Genomic DNA, 25,441 nt, shown 5'->3' with positions numbered 1-25,441 from the left:
AGTATTATCTTGGCTATTGGTTTGTGCTGTATGACCTTTATTTTTTTTTAAAGATTTATTTATTTATGCTCATAAGAGCTGGGGTACAGGCCAGAGATGCGGGGGGGTGTTAGAGGATTCACCAGAGACAGAGCAGGGAACAGAATAGGCAGACTGACTGAAACACACTGCTGAGGGGAGCAGCGGGTAAGACAGGAGAGGTCTGCTGCGCCATGTGGGTTGCTCCCTGGTCGGCTGGGTATCGAACTCGTGCTGCAGTGGCTGCGGATTGCTTCATAGGTTGCATCCTAACCCTTGTGCCACCAGGGAGGCCCTGTATGACCTTCATATTGAGGTAGTTTACCTCTATGCCCATCTTGTTTAAACTTATCATAAATGGATGCTGAATCTTATCGAATCTTTTCTCTGCATCTATTGATATTCCCTTATGGTTTTTATCTTTTGTTGATGTAATTTATCACATTGATTTATGGGTATTAAACTGTCATTGAAACCTTGGGATAAATCACATTTGATCATGATGTATATAATCTTTGCAATGTATTGTTGAATTTGATTTGCTAGTATTTTGTTGAAGATTTTTTTTATTAAAGCATTTGCAGTTTTACTTTTATTTATTTATTTATTTATTTATTTATACAAGCACTGGGTACAGTAAGAAGCACGGGAGGGTGAGAGAATTCACCAGAGCCAGAGGGGAGAGCAGAGCAGGCAAACTGATGAAGTACATTGCTGAGGGGAGCAGCGGGAGGCAGGAGAGGTCTGCGCACCATGTGGGACCCTCGCCTGGCGACTAGGGATCAAACCGGTGCTGTAGAGGCTGCGGGCAGCTTCACAACCCAGCGCTCAACCGCTGCGCCACCAGGGAGGTCCATTTTGTTGAATATTTTTGCATCAATATCGGAATGTTATTATGTAGTTTTCTTGTGCTTTGTCTGATTTTGACATCATAGAATGTACTAGGGAGCATTTCCTTTTCTTGGATTTTTAGAAATAATTTGAATAAGATGGACATGAACTCTTCCTTGAAGATTTGTATAAAATTTATTTGTAAAGCCATCTGGCCCTAGGCTTTTGTTTTAGGGGAGCTTTATTAGTTTGGTGTGCAAAGAAGAAAAAAAAAACGACCCTTTCTGTCCAACAAAGTTGTGGTGCAAGTTGTCTTAAGAGGATAGTAAGTTGCTGTTTGAGCAGAGAGACGAGAAGCCATGCACTGAAGGGTGTCAAATGTGGGGATGGGGAGTTTGGACCTTGCCGCACAGCAGTGGGATCCCTGCTGCTGCCAGGCCTCTGCCTATTTGGACAGTTGGGAATGTAACCATAGTCCATAGCAGAGCAGCCTAGGATATTTGAAATCAAGAGTTCTGACTATCATGAAGCTGTGCTTCAGATGGGAGGAGTCCCAGGCTCCAGGAGACAAGCCACTGGGGCATTCAGATCTTTTCCTTAATCTCTGAAAAGCCCTTACCCCTGAATATTAGTTACTAGTAGAAAAGTAGATCCTGTACTTGGTTGTGTAGGCAGTGTAATTTTGAGGAGTCTCATCCCAAGAACAAGGAGTTCTGTCCCTGGTTCTACTATATGACCTGGGTGGCCACATTTATTGGTGTGATACATTCTATAAAGACTGTAGGTATTAGACGGTGATATCCTTGTAGCTAGAGCCATTAGGGAAGTTTCCTTAGAGAACATAGATCTGGAGCCAGACTTTAAAGAAAGGGGAGAAGATTTTGGGATGAAGAAGAGGAGTTAAGAAGTGGGTATCACAGGTGTAGAGGATAGACAGCTTGGCTAGAGAAGAGGGTGGTGGAGGGAATTTGAGAATAAGGTACAGGAGCATCAGGACGGAAGGTCACAGGCACTTAGTTGCTATATGGAAAGGAATAAGGAGCCATTGACAGGTTTTCATTAGGAAGTAATTTAAAAAGCCGGAAAGCTTTTGTGTTCTTAGGCTTTTGCTTAGGCTAAGTGGGGAAGCAGAGAGGAAATAGTGGGTTCAGGAGACAACTAGGAGGAAAGATGGATGAACACAAAGTACTGCCTAGGGAGTGGGGGGCTAACGTTCTGGGTGGGACACAGGGATGCGGCCTCTGAGTGAGAGAAGTTGCAGCTAGAGATTCTACTTTGCTTTGTGCAGGTCTTCGAAGCTGCTTTGGCCTGGGTCAGATATGACCGGGAACAGAGGGGTCCCTGCCTGCCTGAGCTGTTGTCCAATATCCGCTTACCCCTCTGTCGACCCCAGTTCCTGTCAGACCGAGTGCAACAGGATGACCTGGTGCGTTGCTGCCACAAATGCAGGTGAGCAAGAGTGGGCTTCACAGAATCCTCCTAATGGTCTTGGCAAAAGAAGAGAACTTGGCCACTTAGACCATTTCTGTCCAAGCTCAGGGAAGGGAGGATTTGGAGTGGCCAGTCTTAATTTATGGCAGATAGTTTAATCTGCTTCTGCCTAGAACCTGGAAAGCCAGAGTCTTAACCCTCGGGCAGAGAAATGCCATGTAGAAGCATCAAAGCAAAAGGTGCTTCCTCTTCTAAGTTGTCTGAGGTTTTTTAGCATCTCCATTCATTGAGTTCTATGAATTTGTAAGGTGTCTGTCTATAGAGTTGACTTAATAGTGACTTTGCAGGGCTCCTTGCCCTCATTGATCAGTGTGCTGGCCTCGGGAAGGTTTGCCCATCTACAGTAATGGGCAAGCGAGAGCACATTCACTGACATGTGAAACTTACCTAGAGGAAATCAGTGATGTCAGCATAGCACAGCTACCAAAACAGCTCAGAGGATGGAAGCCCTGTAGGAGGATCATTATGTAAATCGAGCAACAGAAAAGAATGTTCATCTTTCCCCAGGTTGCTTGTCATTCACAACTGGTTATGGAGAATGTCAGTTGTTTATTGCAAGGGATGAGAAATTATGTGTCAGGAAGGGGTGGAGGTATGACTGGAGGTAGCTGGAACTCTGATGAGCAGTCTCAAGGGTACTGTTGAAGAGTTTGAACTTTATAGACTTTATCTATAGGGTAGTTAGCAAAGATTCTTAGAAAGATAGCTTGGACTATAATATGGAGGGGAAAATAGAAGGGTAGGACTGGAGGTAGAGAAATGCTTCAGAAGCTGTTGGTTTTTGCTTCCACAGTCCAGGTGATTGGCAGTTAATTGCATCAATGTGAGTCATAGGGATGGAAAGGAAGAGCTGAACCTCAGTGGCCACAGGATTGCAGGCTGCTTGTTGAATCTCCCAACGCTAGCAATTTTAGTGACAACCCTGTTTTTTTCCAGTCAGGTACATGCCTGTGAGAAGATACTCATTCTGATCACAGTAGCCGAGGTGAGCTCTGCTCATCCTGTCCCTTCAGTTTTGAGTATGTCTCAGTAACCGTATGTGGTTTCCACTGGACTCACCTGGGTTCTTTGAGACCACAAACTTCCAGCAGGCTTCTCCTCCCAGGTCTCCCCTGTAACTGGCGATGGTAGCGTTAGACTTGGAAATGCAAACATGGACTACATGGGGAAGGTACCTCCTGTCCTAACCTCTTGCTCTATTCCAGGGACCTGGTAGATGAAGCAAAGGACTATCACTTTATGCCTGAGCAGCGCCGGCCCTACCTACCAGCTTTCAGAATTCGGCCTCGCTGCTGCACTTCCATCGCTGGGCTTATCTATGCTGTGGGAGGCCTCAACTCAGCAGGTATCTTGCAACTCCCTTTTGTAGAATCCCATCTTGGACTCTGTGGTTGAGGAAGCACTAAATGACCTAGCCTGACTCTCTGGTTCCTCTTCTTTATGTGTCACTACCTTGTCCCTCTTGATTTTATGCAGTTGTTCTGCAGTTAGTACACGTAAGCTATTAATACCAGTGAATCAGACTATCAAAGCTAAATAGGCCTACTTTACATTTGGGGGAATTGAGACCCAGAGAATTATGTTCCATCAAGTTTTAGCAGAACAAGGTCTCAAACTCAGGCCCTCATTGCTGAGCCAGCGCACTTTCTTATTGCCATTTCATATGTGAGAATAGAAGATCGGGACACAAAGTAACTTGCCAGGTTCACTCACTAGTAAGTGGAAATCAACATTGGAGCCCACAGCCTTCCCTCTGGTCATGCCTCCTGCCTTGGGAAAACAGTGTATCCATTCACGTTCATTTTTATTTTTTATTTTTATTTTTTAAAGATTTATTTATACAAGAACTGGGGTACAGGCCAGAGGTGGGGGGGTGAGAGAATTCATCAGAGGCAAAATAGGGAGCAAAATAGGCAGACTGACTGAAATACACTGCTGAGGGTTGCAACGGGAGAGACAGGCGAGGTCTGCTGTGTCATGTGGGTTGCTCCCTGGCTGGCTGGTAATCGAACCCGCGCTGCAGAGGCTGTGGACAGCTTCACAAGCTGCGCTCAACCTGCTGCGCCACCGGGGAGGTCCTCATGTTCATTTTTAGCTTGAGCATGTAGAGTACCTTATTACTGCTTTTCAAGAAAGTAGATGCAACCTGTCTAAATCTGATTTTCCTCAAAGAATTAGATTTGAGGTTATCATAGCTGAAAATTCTTAGAGGATCCTTCTGACCCTTCTGTGGGAAGAGCTATTAGAGTCAAGTCAAATGTTCCATATAATCAATGCCTACAATCAACAGCTGTGATCTAAACGAGTGGTCTCATTTGTTTTAATTTGAGTAGCAAATTTTTATGCAGGTGATTCCCTGAATGTGGTGGAAGTGTTCGACCCCATCGCCAATCGCTGGGACAAGTGTCATCCCATGACAACAGCCCGCAGCCGCGTTGGTGTGGCTGTGGTGAACGGGCTTCTTTATGCCATTGGGGGGTATGATGGCCAACTCCGGCTGAGCACTGTGGAGGTCTACAACCCAGAGACGGATTCGTGGACCAGAGTGGGGAGCATGAATAGCAAGAGAAGGTATTCTAGAAGCCATTTGTGCAGCACAAGCATGCACTGAATTTCTGAGGAGTGCCATGCTAGACAATTAGGGGCACATAATAAAGTAAAGCACAAGCTTTGGCCTAGGAATTTCATGCAATCAGCCACTGCCAACATACCATGGGAGCAAGGCCCCATCAGCTTAAAAGTGAAATACCTGTTTTTGAGGAACTTAGGGTGATAAGACATGGACATGTGAAGGTTGTATTGGTTTTTTTTGTTTGTTTTTATATTTTTGCGTAGAGAGATTGGGGTGTATGCCAGAGGTGCAGGGGGATGAGAGGATTCACCAAGAATGGGGAGCAGGACAGGTGGATTTACTGAAATACACTGCTGAGGGGAGCAGCGGGTGAGACAGAAGAGGTCTGCTGGCTCCTGGGTCTATTATCAACTACATCCCTTCAAGGGACAGTATGTGGATCAGTTTGATTTGTTACATGCATTTGAAAGGTTGTGGTGAACATAGTATATTTTATTTTCTTCTTTGTTAGCCATCAGATTTATGTTTAATCTTCTCCAGCATCAGGTTTGAAAACAGTGAATTGGGCAGCTTGGCATTTGTGTTTAATTTCTCATGAAGCTTTGTGTAGAACAGATGTTTATATTATACCAGACTCCTGGGTCTCTGAACTTGGTATGCTGAGCAGTGTGGGAGTCGGGCTTTTCTCATTGAAATCTGAGGCTTGTCTCTGGGCAGCATTGAAAAGAGAGCCCAGGCTGTGAGGGGCTTGTCTATGCAGTAAGGATGGTGATACTTCTTTGCAGGGTGTGGTGAGGGTAGAAAATAGCAAGTATAATGTACTTGGTAGCTGTCATAACTGCACAACAAACAGGAGCTAATGTTACATTAGCCGATAAGGCAAATTAGGGGCCATGCAGGGCCATATATGTAATGAAAAGACATTTGGAACTTTGTAGTGAATTGAATGGGAAAATATAGGTAACACAATAACATATGTTGAGGGACACACAAAGCTCCACACTAAGTACTGTCAGGATCACGCTGATGAAGAATGCTGTTTTCGAGGAGATCTCAACTTGTTAAAGAGGTGATAGGTAGATCCCCATTACCTCCATGGTGCCAGAACATAGCACCTGGGGCAGGAGCTTTGGCCTCCCTACCACTTTAAACCTTTTACCTAGAGGGCATGCCTCTTCATTGTCTTAAAAAAAAAATCTGATGAATGAATAACTGACAAGTGCTGCAGTGTGGGGCTGGGAGAGAGTAATTTTGGAGAGATCTGGAATGGGTTTTTGAGAGGGAGGACTTTAACCTGGGGGTAAAAAGTAAATTAGATCCTGAATCTGACAAGGTGGCAGATGAGCTTTTCAGATAGATCAGGGACTGAGAAGAGGGTGAGTGGGGAGGTAACCCTGGGTGGGGAAGCCAAGGGAACCTCAGGGCAGCTTCTTTCCCCTTGATTTTCACCTTCACAGTAACATACATGAAATTTAGGCAGTTGGTGGTTAGGTTTATTTCTCAGTGAGCATGAAGTGTGAGCCCCATCTGAGATGACAGCTCTGTCTCTTTCAGTGCCATGGGGACAGTCGTGCTGGATGGGCAGATCTATGTCTGTGGGGGCTACGATGGCAACTCTTCTCTCAACTCTGTGGAGATGTACTCACCTGAGACGGACAAGTAAGGACTTGAGCTCCCTTGGGGCAACTGGAGCTCATTAAACAAAGTGTATAAAAATTAGAGCTTCAAAAAAAAAAAAAAAAGTTAGAGCTTCAGTTTTATGATCAAACTTCTTGGGCATGAAGAACAGCTTACCTTTTTAGCTTCATAATATCTTATATATAATAGCTGCTTAATAACCTCTAGTTAAATTATCTACATGGATATTGGGAAATGTATGTTTATTTTCTTGTTTCTTACCCCCACCTTACCCCCACCAAACCACCCATGCCCATACGCAATTACCTCCTTCCCTGACCCGCTTTGGGCACCATTATCTTCTTTTTGCTCAGTTCAAATTTGTTTCTGTAAAATTGGTTTTTTGGGTATTCCACAGATGAGTGAAACCCTCCAAAATCTCTAACTTTTTGACTGATTTCACTCAACATGATCACCTCAATGTCCCATTTGGTGCCCCAAAGGCCACCGTTTCATCTTTCTTCATGGCTCTGTAATATTCCATTAAATATATGCTCCACCATTTCTCTGTCCATTCATCTGCTGGAGGCCACTTGGGTTGGTTGTATGATTTGGCAGTTATAAACAGTGCTGCTAATGTAGGTATAGATTGATCTTTTCCTGTTAGCTTTTTCATGTCATTTAGTAAATACCTAATAACAGTATTGCTGGGTCATATAGAATTTCCATTTTTATATTCTTGAGAAATCTCCATACCATTTTCCTCAGGGCCTATACCAAACTTGCATTCCCACCAGCTCTGGATAAGAGTTCCTTTTTCACCGCAACCTCATCAACACTTGTTAATTCCATTCTTTTTTATATGGCCCATTCTCACAGGGGTAAGGTTGCATCTCAGTGTGGTTTTAATAATGCATCTCTTATGAGTTTTTCATATGTCTTCTTTAGAGAAGTGTCTATTGAGGTCCTTTGCCAGTTTTTTAATTGGGTTGTTTGTTTCTTTGTTGCTGGATTTATTTTATTTCAAGTACTTTATGATTTTGGTTCTTATAGTCAAATCTTTAATCCATTTTATTTTCTTTTTCTTTAATCCATTTTATTTTTTTTTATAAATTTTATTGTTATATTCCCCATACAATTGCAGCCCCCCCATTCTGACCCCAATCCCTCCCCTTTAATCCATTTTAAATTAAGTTTTGTGTATGGAGTTAAACATGGGTCCTTCCTTCCTTCCTTCCTTCCTTCCTTCCTTCCTTCCTTCCTTCCTTCCTTCCTTCCTTCCTTCCTCCTCCCTCCCTCCCTCCCTCCCTCCCTCCCTCCTTCCCTCCCTCCCTCCCTCCCAGCACCATTTATCACAAAGGCTATTTTTTTTTTCCAGTGTGTGACCATAACTCCTTTGTGAAAGACGAGCTCTCCATGTTTATGTAGATTTATCTCTGTTTCACTCATCCTTTGGATTGTCTTTTGTTTTCTGTCTCTTATTTCTTCTCTCATTTTTATTATTTCTTACCTTCTGATTTTGGGGTGATTTGTCATTCTTTTCTAGTTTCTTCAACTACAGCGTTCGATTGTTAAATTGAGATCTTTCTGTTTTTTTTTAATGTTGGCCTCTATTGCTACAGACTTCTCACATAGTACTAGGTCTGTTAGCTTATCTCCTTTTCATTAGTCTCTAGATTTTTTTTTTTAATCTCTTCTTTAATTCTTCATTGACCCAAAAATTGTTCAGAAGCACTTTGTTTAGTTTCCACATATTTTGGTTTGTTCCAGGATTCTTTTATGGTAAATTTCTAGCTTTATATGTAAGCACTGTGGTCAGTGAAGATGCTTGATCTTTTTTTTTTTTTAAAGATTATCTTCAGTTTTGATACACTGACTTTTTTTTTTAAAGATTTATTTTTATATTTTTATTTATTTATGCAAGCACTGGGTACAGTCAGAAGCGCGGGAGGGTGAGAGAATTCTCCAGAGCCAGAGCGGGGAGCAGAGCAGGCAGAAGGACCGAAGTACACTGCTGAGGGGAGCAGCGGGCCGCAAGAGAGGTCTGCGCGCCATGTGGGACCCTCCTCTGGTAGCCGGGGAGCAGCCGGGGATCGAACCGGTGCTGCAGAGGCTGCGGGCAGCTTCGTAACCCAGCGCTCAACCGCTGCGGCACTGGGGAGGCCCAGATGCTTGATCTTTGATCTTGTCTGGGAGTAGAGAGGGAAGGGAGCTTTCAGTGCCCAGGCCATCCCAGTTGGGAGTTCCCAATTTCCCTGGTCAGAATCTGCAGAGTTCCCACTGCCTTGGGCTGGGACTGGGCCCACTCTTTTTTTTTTTTTTTTTTTAATATTTTATTTATTTGTTTGTTTGTTTATTTATTTATTTATACAAGCACTGGGTACAGTCAGAAGTGTGAGAGGGAGAGAGAATTCACCAGAATCAGAGGGGAGAAGCAGAGCAGGCAGAATGACGAAGTACACTGCTGAGGGGAGCAGCGGGCGGCAGGAGAGGTCTGCGCGCCATGTGGAACCCTCGCCCGGTGGCCGGGGATCGAACCTGCGCTGCAGAGGCTGTGGGCAGCTTCGCAACCCAGTGCTCAACCGCTGCGCCACCTGGGAGGCCCTGGGCCCACTCTTGTGTCAGCAAAATCTCTCCATGGAATTTCACAGTGTCCCGGGTTTCCCATGTCGTGGCTTGGTTAGTACATCCCCAGGCCAGACACGCTCCCCTTCTCTTTTTGCCTTCCTCCTATTCTTTACCCTCAGCAGCCACCCATCTTACTTCTTGAACTCCTTGGGGAAGTTGTGGCTGTATAGCTGGGATGAAGCATCTGGATTTTCCTATGAGCACATATTAATCATTCTTTATAGTTGTTTTTAAGGGAGAGTATGATTCTGGCCTCCCTAGTCCTCCATATTGGAAATGTTTATTTAATGCTTTATATCTCTTATCTAAATCAGCCTATTTTAATGAAAATGATTAAGGAATAAACTGGAACTTTCCAAAATGAATAGGACATGATTTGAAGGCCAGACCACTGTAGTGGTTCAGGTGAGAGGCCAGAGCTAGGGCAGTAGTGGGAATGGGATGGTAACAAGCAGTGACTAGAAGGCATACCACTGGGGCCTTAGTAACTACAAGGGAGGAGACACCATAAACATGCTGAATTTATCGGTTTGGCAGCTAGACAGCTGGTGGTCCCATTAACAAGTGCAAGGGAGTGGACGATCTATCTGTAAGAGAGACCTTATTGGAACTTGTTGATTTTGCATGCCTAAAGAGATGAGCAGAGACCAGCTGCCGGTGAGAGGGAGCAGCCAGAGAGCTGTCAGCAGCAGTGGTGGGAGACGGGATAGAGGTGGGGAGATTGTCCAGCACAAGAGGAAACAGCGCAATCACCCAACCCTTTCTCAGCTATTTTGGGAGAACAGAACACCAAATCTCATGACTGCCTCCTGCTTTGGCTCTTTCCTAAAGGTGGACAGTAGTGACCCCCATGAGTTCGAATCGCAGTGCTGCTGGGGTTACGGTCTTTGAGGGCAGGATCTATGTGTCAGGTGGCCACGACGGTTTGCAAATCTTCAACAGTGTAAGTCTGGGCTCCTCTGGGGCTGAGGGCACTTACTCCTTCCATTTTTGAGAGTTATTTTAAAAGACAGTTCTTTGGGAAAACTTTAACCCTGCCATTGTTGGGTAAGATATCATCTAGTGAGGTGTCAGGCCATCTACTCTGTGCCCTGGAATTCCCCCAAGAATGGGAGCTAGTGTGCACAAAGGAGGAGTAGAGAGTAGCCATGCTGCCACCGCCCCACCCTGTTCAGTTCTCCATCAAATGCTGCATGTGACCTGTGATAATTCCTGCTCAAAGTAAGCTCAGTTACATACAGTGTGAATTTGCAATTAGTCCTATACTTCTGGCTAATTTGTTTGAAATTCATTCTTTAAAAAACCTCAGCAGAGTCAGTCATTGCTGGGGTGGCACATACTCTGGACAGATTTTAGGAGACCCTGCTCTCTTCCCAGCTTTGTCACTACTTAGCAGTTGCATCCATGGGCAGCTCCTTCATTTGTTTCCTTAGATGTAAACAGAGAGGGCTGGATTAGGTGACCCCTCACCCGTCCCTATAAACCCAAGGGCATATGTGCATCTGAGAACGTGAGCGTCAGCAGAGCGTATACTGCCAGAGCTCTGACCCCTTCTCCGTGTCCCCCCCCCCCCCAGTTTGGCACCTTGTGACGTCACCTGTGGACAGAGCTTGGGCGCTGACTGTCCTGTACTTGTGCCTCTTTCCCTGCTGTAGGTCGAGCACTACAACCACCACACAGCCACCTGGCACCCAGCAGCTGGCATGCTCAACAAGCGTTGCCGGCATGGAGCTGCCTCCCTGGGAAGCAAGATGTTTGTGTGTGGGGGCTATGACGGCTCTGGCTTCCTCAGCATCGCCGAGATGTACAACTCTGTGGCGGACCAGTGGTGCCTGATAGTTCCCATGCACACACGCCGCAGTCGCGTCTCCCTGGTGGCCAGCTGTGGGCGCCTCTACGCTGTGGGCGGGTATGATGGACAGTCCAACCTAAGCTCCGTGGAGATGTATGACCCAGAGTTGGACTGCTGGACATTTATGGCCCCCATGGCTTGTCATGAAGGAGGGGTCGGCGTGGGCTGCATCCCTCTCCTTACCATCTAAGGCAGAGTGAGGGTTGTGGTGGGGTTGGGATTTGGTACAAACAGAGACACTTCCTTCCAGGGACAGTCCCTCTCAAGGGAAGGTGGTGGACCAGAAGACGGGATGAAAGGTGAGCTCACCGGAGGTACAGTTTTCCAGGTGCTTAAGTCTTCCCTCACTGTGCTACCCTGGTGACCTTCAGGCCCAGGTCATCAAGATGCACAGCATGGGACAGAAGCCCCTCTGGGTCCTGCAGCTGGTGACACGGGACTGCTCTGCTGGTCCACGCATACGCAGGCACCATCCAAGGCCAGCTCTAATTTGGGGATTTCAGTGAGACCTTTTTCATCTTGTTCAGGAGTAAAAGAAGAAATAAAGATACTTGAAAAAAACTGAAGGAAATTTAAACAAACACTTGAAAGAAACTGGAAAGAAAACTACTTTAAGTAGACATTTTTTGCAAGAAGAACATAAAAGACTAAAAGCAAATATGTGTTTAAATGGAAAGCCACCAAACATGAAAAAGGGCACTATCCATTCCCACATTCGGATCCCAGGGTCCTGATGCCTCACCTAGCACTTGGGGTTCCCTCTGAGCCCCAGCGTGTTGGAATCAGTGCACTCTTGACTGGTCCTACAAGTAGCAAGGTGCTCAAGGGGTTTGTCTTCATACCCACTATCAGAGGACTTTTTTAATCATAGGCTTAGCCCGTTGGCTAAATTACTGCCGCTCTTCTAGGTGAAGAGTTCCCAGTTGGTGGCTGGAGGCTCAGCTGTCCCTATGGTTACCTCCCATTGCCACTGTGGCAGTCACTCAGATTCCTCACCCTCACTTTCATCCTTCCTTATTTGACCAGCAGGTTAACAGCAGGTCTGGCCAGATTCTCACTTGCCCATCTATCATTCTTGGATAGCTTTCCTTGTGATGCTTCTGGGGCACATTGACCATTTGTACCTCTAGATCTAACCAGGGATTTGTTCCTTCCACCAGCCATGGGCTGTTTGACCCAATAACCTCCTCTGTTGTACCAGTCCACTGCTCTCCTCCATCTACTCACCAATTCCCGGGGTCTGGCCACCCTCCCTCTGGCCCCTGGAAGACCAACCAGCAAGGTGGACTTTTACATTCAAGTAAAGCTGGCTCTCTGACGTAAAGAACTAAAGGCTAAAATGAATCTCTTGCTGCTGCAAAGTACAGATTTTATATTTCTCCCTCTGATCTTAGGAAATGACTTCTTGAAGAGACTGTGCTCCTTCCTTCTCCTTGGATGGGACCTTAATGTAGCACAACAGGATCCCAACAGGAGGACACATTCTGCTACCAGTACACTGGGCAGTGGGGCTGTCCTTCCATGGCTACTGCCAAAATCTGCTTCTCTAAAATTCTTCAGTTAGAGACTAAAAGAGGATACAATTCCTTTAACACAGGACTCAGTCTTAGTGTCCAAGTCTCCACTTGACTGGTCTCCTGTCCGTCACTGCCTACCTGGGGTGAGCTGGAAGCCTATTCAGAAAGATGCAGTGTGTGTAGTCGCCATGTACCTGGAGGCCAGTACCTTTATTACCTGCCACTTAACAGCTGGACCTCTGCTACAAGCACTTGAAATTGATGTTTTTATATTGAAAGACAATAGTCTGATATAGTTTAGGCTGGGCTTATGGTGGCGCTCCAGCATTTCTCACTCCTAGGTTTGCCTGCAGAAGTAGACTCGGAGGTGGGGTCTGCATTTCCTATTAGAGAGAAGGAGTGTATCATCTTATGAGCCCCTTTTGTGTATGAAGTTGAAGCAGCACTGATGAACCTGGGTTGTGAAAGTGTTAAGAATCAGTTGGGCTGAGTAGCCTTCCACTGGTCCTTAGGATACTATCCTGGATTTTGCCATTTGGATGACAGGTCTCCTCCCATGACCTGCTGCTCTTGTAGTCTCCTTAAGTCCACTCTCACCTCCTGGTATAGAAGTTACACTGCTGCGCCAGAGGTCAGTGTTTTAATCTGGGCTCTGAGCAAAAATGAGCAAATGTCAAGATTTTCATATACTTTGCACTTGGCTCCCCAAACTGATATGGGTAACTTTGCACGTGGCTAATCTGGCCTTTGGTGTTGGAGCCTTTCCAATAGCACCATGAAGAAGAGAGACATCACCCAAGGGTATTACAAAAAGGCTGTAATAAATAGGTAGCACAGATGTGCTCAGTGGGCCTAGCCCAGCTCTGAACATAGGAATGTGGCATTTGCTATCCTTGGCATTTCCCTTAGAAAATATACAGAACCTTCTGTCCTGGGTTACATCTGACATCAATGCCAGAATGGGAGCTGAAGACCGGCCTTTTAACTTGACCACAGAACTAAGACTAGATAGAAATTCTGCCCTCCCCAATTTATTATTCCCAAGAAAATCTGGTTTTATTTATAGAATGCATGTCTTTCATGTTAAGAAACCAAAGAGAAATAAAGAGTGCACTCCTCACATCTTGCCCTTTACTGATTTATTTTTTAAATGTTAGAAGTAAATAATATTTCTATTATAATTCAGTGAAAAAATGTATTGAGCAAAGTGTAAATATTCCTGTGAAAACAAGGGAAAAGCCAGACTCCATTTGCAAGTTACATATTTGCTCCTGTGACCACATCACATCTTCTCTTAGATTCCTCTTTCTCTTTTCTCACTGCCATGAAACTCTGGATTCCCAGAGAAATGTGACTTGCCTGGAACCAAACCCCCCAGCTACTTTTTCATGCCCTGAACCAGTGGTGCTTAACTTTGGTACACATGAAGTTCACTAGAAAAATTTTATTTTATTTATTTATTTTTTTTTTTTAATAGAGGCATGCTTTATTTATTTGTTTGCTGGTTTGTTTGTTTGTTTTGTTTATACATGCACTGGGTACAGTCAGAAGCGCGGGAGGGTGAGAGAATTCACCAGAGCCAGAGCGGGGAGCAGAGCAGGCAGAAGGACCGAAGTACACTGCTGAGGGGAGCAGCGGGCGGCAGGAGAGGTCTGCACGCCATGTGGGACCCTCCTCTGGTGGCCGGGGAGCAGCCGGGGATCGAACCGGCGCCGCAGAGGCCGCGCGCAGTTTCGCAACCCAGCGCTTAACCGCTGCGCCACCGGGGAGGCCCCACTAGAAAAATTTTAAATCACATTCATTTGTAGATCCCTCCCCAGAGATGCGCTCTTGAGGGCTGGGGTATTGCTCAGGCGCTAGAGTGCAGGCAACTTTCCTTGATGTTGTATGTGTTTATCATAGTGTGAGAGTTGGACTTAAGTGTTTAGTGTCCACTTTAGATACAGCCACATTTCAGATCTGCCTTGATGAGGTTACCCCCTGGTTACTGTGCTTGTGGATGTTAAGAAACTCTTTAATCACACTCTTCAAAAGTCAGCTTATAGTCAGTCCCATCCATTAGGTACTGATTATACTTTCAAGTGATAACCTTATCTTTGAAGTTTTAGAAGGGTATGTCACTCCCCGGCATGTGTTTTGCACATAAACACTACTGATTCTCAGCTGGTTTACTCCATGGTCACCACAGACTGAGCAGTGTAGCTCATTTTAACATAAATTGCCTCAGTCTGAGAAACTGACCTGACTCAACTAACTGGTAATATTGTAAAGAATTGAGACCAGATTTCCGTACTCACTGCCCATTCACCTGAGTAGAGCAGGGTGTTCAACCTTTGAAGCAGCTCACCCATCAGCCTTCACCCTGGTGTGTGGAGGTCTGGTGCCTGGTACTGTGATGGGCTTTGGAGAAGCAGACTGCAGGGAGGGCAAGAGGAGCTATGTTGGCATTACAGAAACAGTACCTTTGTGCTGAAATAGGAAGCCAGATCATATGCAGGCTCCCCTGTGCGAGAAAAGCCATATGCCTATAAAGTAGTAACAGCCCTTTCCATGTAAGCCACACTCCCTTGCTCAGAACCAGTGAGTCCATGGGTGAAGAAGGGACCCATGAACTTCAACTAGACTCATTTCAGTTTCTTTCTTTTTTTCTTTTTTTTTTTTGGCAGTTGTTCTTTGGACCTTCCTCTAACAGTTGGGAGCAGAGCCCACTCCTCTTCACCCCAGAGAGGAGCCCTACTGGTTTTTACTGCTGCTCATCATAACATTACATAACTGAAGAATGGTATGAGAGTCACACAGCTCTCATAGAAATTATTCTAAACTTGGGGCTTCCCTGTTGGCCTATGGGTTTATCTCATCGCTATCACCGCCACAGCCTGATTCCATCCCTGGTCAGGGAGATATGCCCACATATGGAGGAGCAGACCTCTCCTGTCTCGCCTGCTCATCCCCTTAGCAGTATATTTCAGTAAATCCACCTGTTCTTTTCTCTGGTGAGTCCTCTCACCCCCCACACCTCTGGCCTACACCCCCGTTCTACGTAAAAATAAAAATGAATGACCCTGGATTTGTTTAAAAAGAAAAATTATTCCAGAATTACTGTTACGAATCTCCTCTCTAGTGTAAACATGTCTCTTTTCTCTTTATTGGAGCTTAGTTCCATATTTAATTCTCTTTCTAGATTTGTAGTTCTGGATAAAACCTAAACTCTATGTCATGGCATAGAAAACTACTATAATCTGGCACTTCCTCCCACTTTGCCTCTCTACTACAGTGCTTCAGGGTCTCAGTTTAGATGTTACTCAGGCAGGAAAGCATCTCTGGTCAGCCTGGTGCCCCTCTTCTGTGCTTGTTGGTGACTTTACCCCACCAAGGCAATGGGAGTGTTTGCTTGTCTTACTATGGATAGTAAGCGACGGCAGTCTCTGTAACTGTGTACCCAACATGGGGTACAGAGAAGAGACAATGTTTCTTGGAGAACTTGAGGGTAATCAGGTATCATCAGACTTAAGTTCGCCTAATCACACTTCCTTGTCATCATTTCAGGTCACTGACTTTTTAATAGTTATATTAAGGTGTAATTTATATCCACTGTCATTCACCTATTTTAAGTATGCAAATCAATTATTTTTAATAAATGTACAGAGTTTGTGCACCCATTACCACTATCCCATTTGGGATTGTTTTCATCACTTCAAAAACTTCCCTCCTTGGGGCCTCCTTGGTGGTGCAGGCGGTTGAGCACAGTGCTGTGAAGCTGTCTGCAGGCTCTGCAGTGCGAGTTCAATCTGACTGGCCTCAGAGATACCCACATGGTGAGGCAGACCTCTCCTGTCTCACCCGCTGCTCCCCTCAGCAGTGTATTTCAGTCAGTTTGCCTGTTCTGTTTCCTGCTCTGTCTCTGGTGAATCCTCTCACCCTCCCACACCTCTGGCCTGTGGGAATCTCCCTGGCTGGCCGGGAATTGAGCCTGCTCTGCAGGGGCTGTGGACAGTTTCACACTCCCTGGCTGTGCTCAACCCACTGTACCACCAGGGAGGCCCCTATCCCATTGATGAATATTTAGATCATTTCCAGTTTGGAGCTATTATGTGCAAGTGCTGTGGACATACATTCCTTCTGGGTAGATTCCTAGGAGAGTGGAATTTCATTTGTAAATTTATGTTTAACTTCTGAAGAAACTGACATGCTTTTCCAAAGTAGCAGTGTCATTTTATATTCCCACCAGCCATGTATGAGGGTTCAGGTTTCTCCATATCCTTGCCAGTTCTTGGAATTGTCTCTTTTTGATTATAGCCATCGATTATACTGAGTGTAAGTTTGCATTTCTCTATTCATATACTTTTTAACCATTCATATATCTTTAGGGAAAATATATTCAAATTTTGCCCACTTATGAATTGGACCATGTCTTTTGAGTTTGTAGGAATCCTTTATGTATGTCAGGATACAAATTCTTTATCAGATATATAATTTGCAAATATTTTCTCCCAGATGTGGCTTGTCTTTTCATTTTATTAATGGTTTTGAATTGTAGAGGCTTTAATTCTGATGAAGTTAAATTTATCAATTGCTTTTATACATCATGCTTTTGATGTCATAAGAACTTTTTGCCCAACCCAAGTTTATTAAGAAATTCTTCTAGAAGTTTTATAATTTTAGCTCTTACGTAGTTGTATGATCCATTTTGCTTCTTTTTTTTTTTTAATTTACCTTTGTGCACATGGATATCTATTTGTCCCAGCACATTTGCTGTAAAGATGATCTCTTCCTTTTTTTTTTTTAAGATTTATTTATCTATGCACACAAGAGCTGGGGTACAGGCCAGAGGTGTGGGGAGTGAGAGGATTCACCAGAGACCGAGTGGGGAACAGAACAGGCAGATTGACGGCAGTGAAATGCTGAGGGGAGCAGCAGGCAAGTCAGGAGAGGTCTGCTGCACCATGTGGGTTGCTCCCTGGCCAGCCAGGGGATCGAACTCGTGATGCAGTGGCTGCAGACAGCTTCATAGGTTGTGTCTTAACACCTTGCGCCACCAGGGAGGCCCGATCTCTTCCTTTTTTAAATTGCTTTGGAACCTTTGTTGAAATCAGTGGACCAAAATATAAGGGTTTAGGGCCTCCTCGGTGGTGCAGCAGTTGAGCACTGGGTTGCGAAGGTGCCTGCAGCCTCTGCTGCGCCAGTTCGATCCCCGGCTGCTCCCCGGCCACTAGAGGAGGATCCCGCATGGCGCGCAGACCTCTCCTGCCGCCCGCTGCTCCCCTCAGCAGTGTACTTTGTCAGTCTGCCTGCTCTGCTCCCGGCTCTGGCTCTGGTGAATTCTCTCACTCTCCCGTGCTTCTGACTGTATCCAGTGCTTGTATAAATAAATAAATAAATCTTTTTAAAAAAATGTATATATAAGGGTTTATTTCTAGTTTCTGAATTCTGTCTCATTACTTTATATGCCTGCCTGTGAGCCAGCACCATACTGATAATATGGTGTTGATTACTCCATCTTTTTTTTTTTTTTTAAAGAGGCATTTATTTATTTGTTTGTTTGTTTGTTTATACATGCACTGGGTACAGTCAGAAGGAGGGTGAGAGAATTCGCCAGAGCGGGGAGCAGAGCAGGCAGAAGGACCGAAGTACACTGCTGAGGGGAGCAGTGGGCGGCAGGAGAGGTCTGCGCGCCATGCGGGACCCTCCTCCGGTGGCCAGGGAGCAGCTGGGGATTGAACCGCAGCTGGGGATTGAACCGCAGCTGGGGATTGAACCGCAGCTGGGGATTGAACCGGCGCTGCAGAGGCCGCGGGCAGTTCGCAACCCAGAACTCAACCACTGCGCCACCGGGGAGGCCCGATTACTCCATCTTTTAAGTAAGTCTTACAGTTGGATAATGTAAGTCCCCTGACTTTTTTTTTTTCCACAATTATTTTAGGTACTTTGCATTCCCATTGAACTTTTATGATCAGCTTGGCAATTCCTATAGAAAAGACTTCTGGATATTAATAGATATTTAATAGATATTATGTGGAATTTACAGATCAATTTGGGGAGAATTGCCATCCTGGCACTCTAAGGTCTTCCAATCCATGGATGTAGAATGTTTGTTGCTTGTTTTAGATATTCCTTGATTTCTCTGAGTGACATTTTGTCATGTTCTGCACACTAGCCTGCACTCTTTTGTTAAAATGTTCTTTAATTTTTGTTATCATGGATGGAATTGCTTGATTTTATTTTCAGATTTTTGTGGTGCTAGTATAGAAATACCATTGCTTTTTGTTTTTTGATCTTGTGTCCTGTGACCTTGCTTAAACTCATCTATTCATTTTTATCTTTTTTAAAAGTGTGCATGTGTGTATGTGGTATTTCTAGGAATTTTCTACATATGTGATCATATCATCTGTGACTAAGGACTTTCCTTTTTCTTTCCAATCTGGATGCCTTTCATTTGTTCTTACCCCACTAGCAGAGATTACGATTACCAGAGTAAAGCCCAGGCTGTGCCCTCACAAGCCCCTTACTTTCCCTCCCACCCTAAACTGGGTATGCTCACTTCTCCTTAGCTCAAAGACCATCTCTGATCTCCCCTTTTGTGCTGCCCATCACCACCTCTTTCTAACTTCCTCATGTAAAAGACTTCATTCTATACAATCCACCTAGCCGACACTGCCCTTTCCCATAGAAGAGGAAGGTGTCTGAAGTCTTATCTCTGGATCTGTACAAATTACATTCACTTGGGTATGTCCCAGTATGACCATATTTGAAACAGGACCTTAAACCTGATTATCCCCAGCTTTCCCCCATTCTCCTAGTACATGTTTCATTCTTCCCATTGCTCACTCAAAGAACTCAGGGTTTAGGAGGGAAGGAGAGGGAAGCGAGGTGTTCATTTCTCTTTTTCTCCATCAACCAAACCTTAACCTAGTTCTGTTGACTCTGCTTCAATTCTGTTCTCTCCTCTGCCTCCAAGTAGTCCAAATCATCAGCATATCCCTTAGAACCTGGATCACTACAGTAGCCTCCCAGCTTCCACCCTGCGCCCTCTGTAGTCCATAAATAGCAGAGCAGCCAGAGTGAAATTGTGAAACTTTAAGGCAAATTGTGTCCCTCATTATTTTTTTTAAAGATTTATTTATTTATGCATACAAGAACTGGGGTACAGGCCAGAGATGCAGGGGGTGAGAGGATTGACCAGAGACAGAGCAGGGAACAGAACAGGCAGAGTCACTGAAATACACTGCTGAGGGGAGCAGCGGGCGAGTCGAGAGGTCTGCAGCACCATGTGGGTAGCTCCCTGGCCAGGGATCGAACTCATGCTGCAATGGCTGCGGATAGCTTCATAGGCTGCGTCCTCACCCCTTGCGCTACCAGGGAGGCCCTGTGTTGCTCATTATTGAGAGACCTTGAATTGGTCTTCTTCCCTCTCAGCCTTATTGCCCATCTGTAAGATGGGAGAGCTCTTCTGGCTCTTCGTCCAGACTGTCAGGGACATCTGACAAATGTTCTGTAAAAACCAAGGCAAGGGGCCTCCCTGGTGGCGCAAGGAGTTAAGCACCGCACTACGAAGCAATCCGCAGTCTCTGCAACACAAGTTCGATCCCTGGCCGGGGAGCTACCCACATGGCACAGCAGACCTCTCCTGACTCACCCGCTCCTCCCCTCAGCAGTGTATTTCAGTCATTCTGCCCGTTTTGTTCCCCACTCTGTCTCTGGTGAATCCTTTCACCCCCCCACCACACCTCTGCCCTGTACCCTAGTTCTTGTATGCATAAATAAATCTTTTTAAAAAAAAAAAAAGGTGGTGTATGGGGACCTCCCTGGTGGCACAAGGAGTTAAGTTTCTGCACTATGAAGCTATCAGAAACCACTGCAGCAAGAGTTCTATCCCAGGCCAGGGAGCTAACCCACATGGGGCAGGAGACCTCTCCTGTCACTCCTGCTGCTCCCCTTAGTAGTGTATTTCAGTGAATCCTCCTGTTCTGCTGCCCACTATGTTTCTAGTGAATCCTCTCACCCTTCCCCCACACCTTTGGCCTCCACCCCAGTTCTTGTATGCATAAATAAATAAAACATCTTTAAAAAAAAATAAAGGTGGTGTAATGTTTCAGGGAGTTAAAATTCTCTCCCTTTTATTGAGTCATTCCTCAGCTGGTTTCCTTTTTGGTTTCATGCTTTGGTTTTCTTGAAAGATGTTACTTGTTTTATTTTTTACACATGAGTCTTTAATCTACCTGGGATTGTTAAGAGGTGATATACATTTTACTCCTGGTAGCAAACCTCCTTCCCCAACTGAGTGACTACCATTTCAGTCATATATTCCCTTCTCGTATATATATAGCGACCTGATTCCAGGTTCTCCCTTGTTCCCTGGGCTCGTCTTTGTCCCCCTTCCTGGACTGTAGTCACTTTGTCCCAATTCATTGTTCTTTTTCACAGTTTTCTTGGCTATTACTAGAAATATATTCACATGTGTGACTGCGTTACCCAGGATTTAGGTGCCATGGAACTAGAATGTTGACTGTAAATAAGTCAGCCTATTTCCTTACTTTCCTCACTTGAGTCCCAAAAAGTTGTGGATCATACATGCAGCTCGCAAGGTAGTTCTGCGAACAGAGAATGTACGGGAAGTGCCATTCATAAATGATGGCTATAAGTAACATTAATGCAGAGGCGCCCTTGGCTTTTCTCTGACTATTACTAAAAAGATCATTTCTCCAAGGGGCTATACTACATAGCCCTCGAATGAGAATTTCACTGAAATATTGCTGTAGCAAAGAAGGAACACAGTAGAGAAAAGAAAGGGGCCTTTAGGGGCCTCCCTGGTGGCACAGGCAGTTGAGCACAGCACTGTGAAGCTGTCCGCAGCCTCTGCAGTGCTGGTTCGATCCCCGCCGGCCTCGGAGCAACCCACATGGCGAGCAGACCACTCCTGTCTCTCCCGCTGCTCCCCTCAGCAGTGTATTTCAGTCAATCTGCCTGTTCTGTTCCCCGCTCTGTCTCTGGTGAATCCTCTCATCCTCCCGTGCCTCTGGCCTGTACCCTGGTTCTTGTATAAATAAAATAAATCTTTAAAAAAAAAAAAAAAAGAAAGGAAGGGCCCTTCATCCATGCAACCAGTATTTACTGAGCACTTGTTATGTGCCAGGCACATGTTCTCAGGGCTGGGGATTCATCAGTGACCAAAACAGGCTTACTAGTGGACCAGATGCAGTTTGTGAGAGAGGGCTAGGAATCAAGGATGACTCTCAGGTGTTGGGGTGGTTGAAGTTGCCTTCAGGGAAACTGAGGCTGGCTGTAAAATAGCAGGTTTGGAAGAAAGAACTAAGTGCTTGATACCCTTTGGACTTCCATAAGCAGATGTCCAGGAGGAAGTCAAATGCACATCTAGGGTGCAGGTCTAGTTGGAGCTTTGTGATAAAGGAGGAGGCATAAAGGAACTAAAGGCTGATAAGGAGATTGAGACAGATTACTCTGCCTTCCTTAACATTCAGTGTGGCCCTTGGATGGCCTCCTTCTGTCATCCCCTATTTCTCCCCATCATCTGTGCCCTGACATCAAGAAAATCGAGCTCTCATGATGCCCAGTGGAATGCCCCTAGAACTAACTCATTGGTGTAATCACCCGAGTCTAGCCGATACAACCTCTAACACTGTAATCACTCATTCATTCTCTTAGTCATTTATTTCAGAAAGCTTTTATTGAACCTCTTTTCCGTGGTTCGCACCAGGACCAGTCCTCGTGGACTGACCTATTTAGAGGTGCCTGGATATGTGAAGGGAAGTTTAGTTGTCACAGTGACTGGGCAGGGAGCTGCAGTGCTCAGGGTCCTATGCAAAAGGAATTGCCCTCTCAGGATTCCCTGGACCACCTTGTTGAGAAACTCATTCCACAGCCCCCTGCAGCTGGCTCAGGGGCACCAGCTGTGAGTAGACGGTGTTATCTGGCTGGGCCCAGCAGGTAAAACAAGCATGATTTGAGGTTCATGAAGGTACAGATGAGGAAAGGATCTCTCTCTAGGGTAGAGCAGGGAAGCTTCCTGGAAGACATGACTTTGGATTTGTGCTTTGAGAGAAGAGTAGGTTTGACAAACACAGGATAGGACAGGAATTAATTCCAGGCAAAGGAAGCATGTGTGTAAATACAGAAGCATGTGGATGATTCAGACAGTAGTAAAGAAGGTGCTGAGGGCATCAGGTCGGAAGGGGAGCTTGTGGTGGAGATGCAGTACCATCCCTTCTTTCTCCAGCTCTACATATTCCTCAGGATATTGGCGATGATGTTGTACTTGGCTCTCTCATACATGTCCTCGGCCACTGATGATGGCTTGGGGCTCTCAGCCCCCAGAGACTGTCCCGCAGCAGGGTCAGCAAAAGGCCTCATGGAGGGCACCTGCAGAAGTGACACTGAATAGTCACTCTCATGCCCAAGATTGATCCCCTTTTCTGTCCTGCCTGGGCCTCTCTCCAGGCGGGTGAGGAGAGTGAGGCACGGACAAGTAGGTTGGTGATGAGCTGAGAGGTGATCCTCAATCAGCCCCTTCCCCTTGAATTCCAGAGACCTGGGCAGGTCTGGATTGTGGGAATTACAGGCTTTCCCACTCACTGCAAGGAGGCTCCATATCTGGCTTCAGTTTTCCCAAATGTAGAATGGGCACCCCTGCACCCCGCCACGACCCTCCCCCTCCCCCCAGCAGTTGGGATTCGCAGAAGCTCAGATCTCCAGCAGAACTCTTAAGAACATAAGTGCCCCCCACCCCAGCCCCAGTAGTTCCCTCTCCTCTCCTCCTCCCAAATGGCTAGCTGTCATGAAGACCTCTCCTCATACCCCATAAGCCTCTGCCTTCCCGACAATTTGCATTAAGAAGGGTTTAATCGGGCCTCCCTGGTGGCGCAGGCGGTTGAGCACCGCACTGTGAAGCTGTCCGCAGCCTCTGTAGCGCTGGTTTGATCCCAGCCAGCCAGCGAGAATCCCACATGGCGAGCGCGGACCTCTCCCTTCTCTCCCGCTGCTCCCCTCAGCAGTGTATTTTGTCAGTCTGCGTGTTCTGTTCCCCGCTCTGTCTCTGGTGAATCCTCTCACCCTCCCGCGCATCTGGCCTGTACCCCAGTTCTTGCATAAATAAAATAAAATCTTAAAAAAAAAAAGAAGGGTTTAATCAACCCCATTTTCCATATGAATAAACTGAGGCCTCACCATGGGAATGTAGGGCCCAGGCAGAAGCACCTCAGTTGTGGGGTAGTAAACTGGTGGAGAGCAGCCCGCGCAGGGAGCCGAGGGGGAGAGAGGTGGAGGGAGAGGCGGGCAGGCCGGGGACCAGGAGAAGGGGGTGGCGCGCCTCACCTCTGGCTCGCGGGTGGGCTCGCTGGTGGGGTCGCTGTCTCTGACCAGAACACAGTCGAGCTCCGAGATGCGGCGACGTCGCTTCAAGAAGGTGCCTGTGCAGATTCGCTCCTCCTGCCGGGGAGGGAGCACGGGGCTGAAAGCGTTCCTGCCGCCCTCCCCAGGACACAGCACCGCCCTAGCGCCCAGCTCGGTGGCTTCCCTGAGGCCTGAGCCCTCAGCAGCCCTAAGAGGATGCGCCCACGACCCCGCCTTCCTGCCCACCAAGGCATATCCACTAACCCTCCTCAAACCAGAGATGCAAATTGAGGGTTCCCAGAGCAATAGCTGGAAAGGACATTGAGCGGACTGCATGAGCACCCATGAAGAGAAAGGATACTCGTGTAAAATATTAAATGGGAAAAGGAACATTCATCAGAGGAAGTCATATTAATTTTTTTACGGATTTATTTATGCATACAAAGGCTGGGGTGCAGGCCAGAGATGTGAGGGTTGAGAGGATTCCACAGAGACAGAGCGGGGAGCAGAACAGGCAGACTGACAGAAGACACTGCTGAGGGGAGCAGTGGGGGAGGCAGGAGAAGTCTGCTGTGCCATGTGGGTTGCTCCCTGGCAGGAGATCCTTATATTTTAAACAAATATGGGGCCTCCCTGGTGGTGCAAGGGGTTAAGTGTCAGCACTATGAAGCTATCCACAGCCACTGCAGGAGTTCTATCCCCAGCCAGGGAGGGACCCACATGGCACAGCAGACCCCTCCTGACACACCTACTGCTCCCCTCAGCAATGTATTTCAGTTAATCTGCCTGTTCTGCTTCCCACTTTGTCTCTGGTGAACCCTCTCACCCCCTACACCTCTGGCCTGTACCCCAGCTCCTGTATGCATAAATAAAATAAATCTTTAAAAAAATGATATTTTCCTAGGTTTATAAAAGCAATTATTTTTATTTTTTAGGTTTTTTAATATATATATTTTTTAAAGATTTACTTATTTATGTGTACAAGAACCGGGGCACAGGCCAGATGTGCTGGAGAGTGAGAGGATTCACCAGAGACAGAGCAGGGAACAGAACAGGCAGGTGGACGAAATACACTGCTGAGGGGAGCAGTGGGGGAGACAGGAGAGGTCTGTGGTGCCAAATGGGAATATCCCTGGCTGGCCAGGTCAGAGGCCATGGACAGCTTCACAGTGCTGCACTCAACCACCTACACCACCAGGGGAGGCCCAAAGCAATTATTTTTACACGGATTATGGTCCTGCTTTGTGCTGTCTCTTTTTATATTTAGTAATATTTTAGCATGTATTGCTTTTACAGTAAGGATTTATAATAGCTTAAACTAGGAAAGAACAATGAGGAAAAAAGATTTTTTAGGGGGCTCCTTGGTGGCGCAGGGGTTAAAGACACAGCCCTATCAAGCTATCGCCAGCAACTGTAGCTTGAGTTTGATCCCCAGCCAGGGAGGTGACCCACATATGACGCAACAGACCTCTCCTGTCTCGCCCACTGCTCTCCTCAGCAGTGTATCTCCATTGATCTGCCTGATCTGCTCCCCACTCTGTCTCTAGTGAATCCTCTCTCACACACACTCAC

At 46.1% G+C, this 25,441-nt stretch overlaps 1 protein-coding gene across 2 annotated transcripts in view; it reads left to right on the top strand.

Annotated features, from left to right (window-relative positions):
• KLHL18 (kelch like family member 18) overlaps positions 1–11,199 on the top strand; it is a gene marked incomplete at both ends in the record, with an annotated part of 46,393 nt that extends 35,194 nt beyond the window's left edge. Inside the window, 6 exons of one of the 2 annotated variants that reach the window (XM_084247496.1) lie at positions 2,138–2,298; positions 3,546–3,685; positions 4,674–4,911; positions 6,467–6,571; positions 9,989–10,100; positions 10,813–11,199. In XM_084247496.1, the coding sequence (XP_084103622.1) occupies positions 2,138–2,298; positions 3,546–3,685; positions 4,674–4,911; positions 6,467–6,571; positions 9,989–10,100; positions 10,813–11,199 (1,143 nt within the window). The remainder of the gene's footprint in view (positions 1–2,137; positions 2,299–3,545; positions 3,686–4,673; positions 4,912–6,466; positions 6,572–9,988; positions 10,101–10,812) is intronic. The other variant, XM_084247495.1, reaches the window with a different exon arrangement.
• Positions 11,200–25,441: the final 14,242 nt, after the last annotated feature.

Source organism: Talpa europaea (assembly GCF_964194135.1).
Source record: "Talpa europaea genome assembly, chromosome: 11".
NCBI lineage: Eukaryota > Metazoa > Chordata > Mammalia > Eulipotyphla > Talpidae > Talpa > Talpa europaea.
Note: the sequence above shows the minus strand (reverse complement) of the source record. Positions and strands in the feature narration are given on the sequence as shown.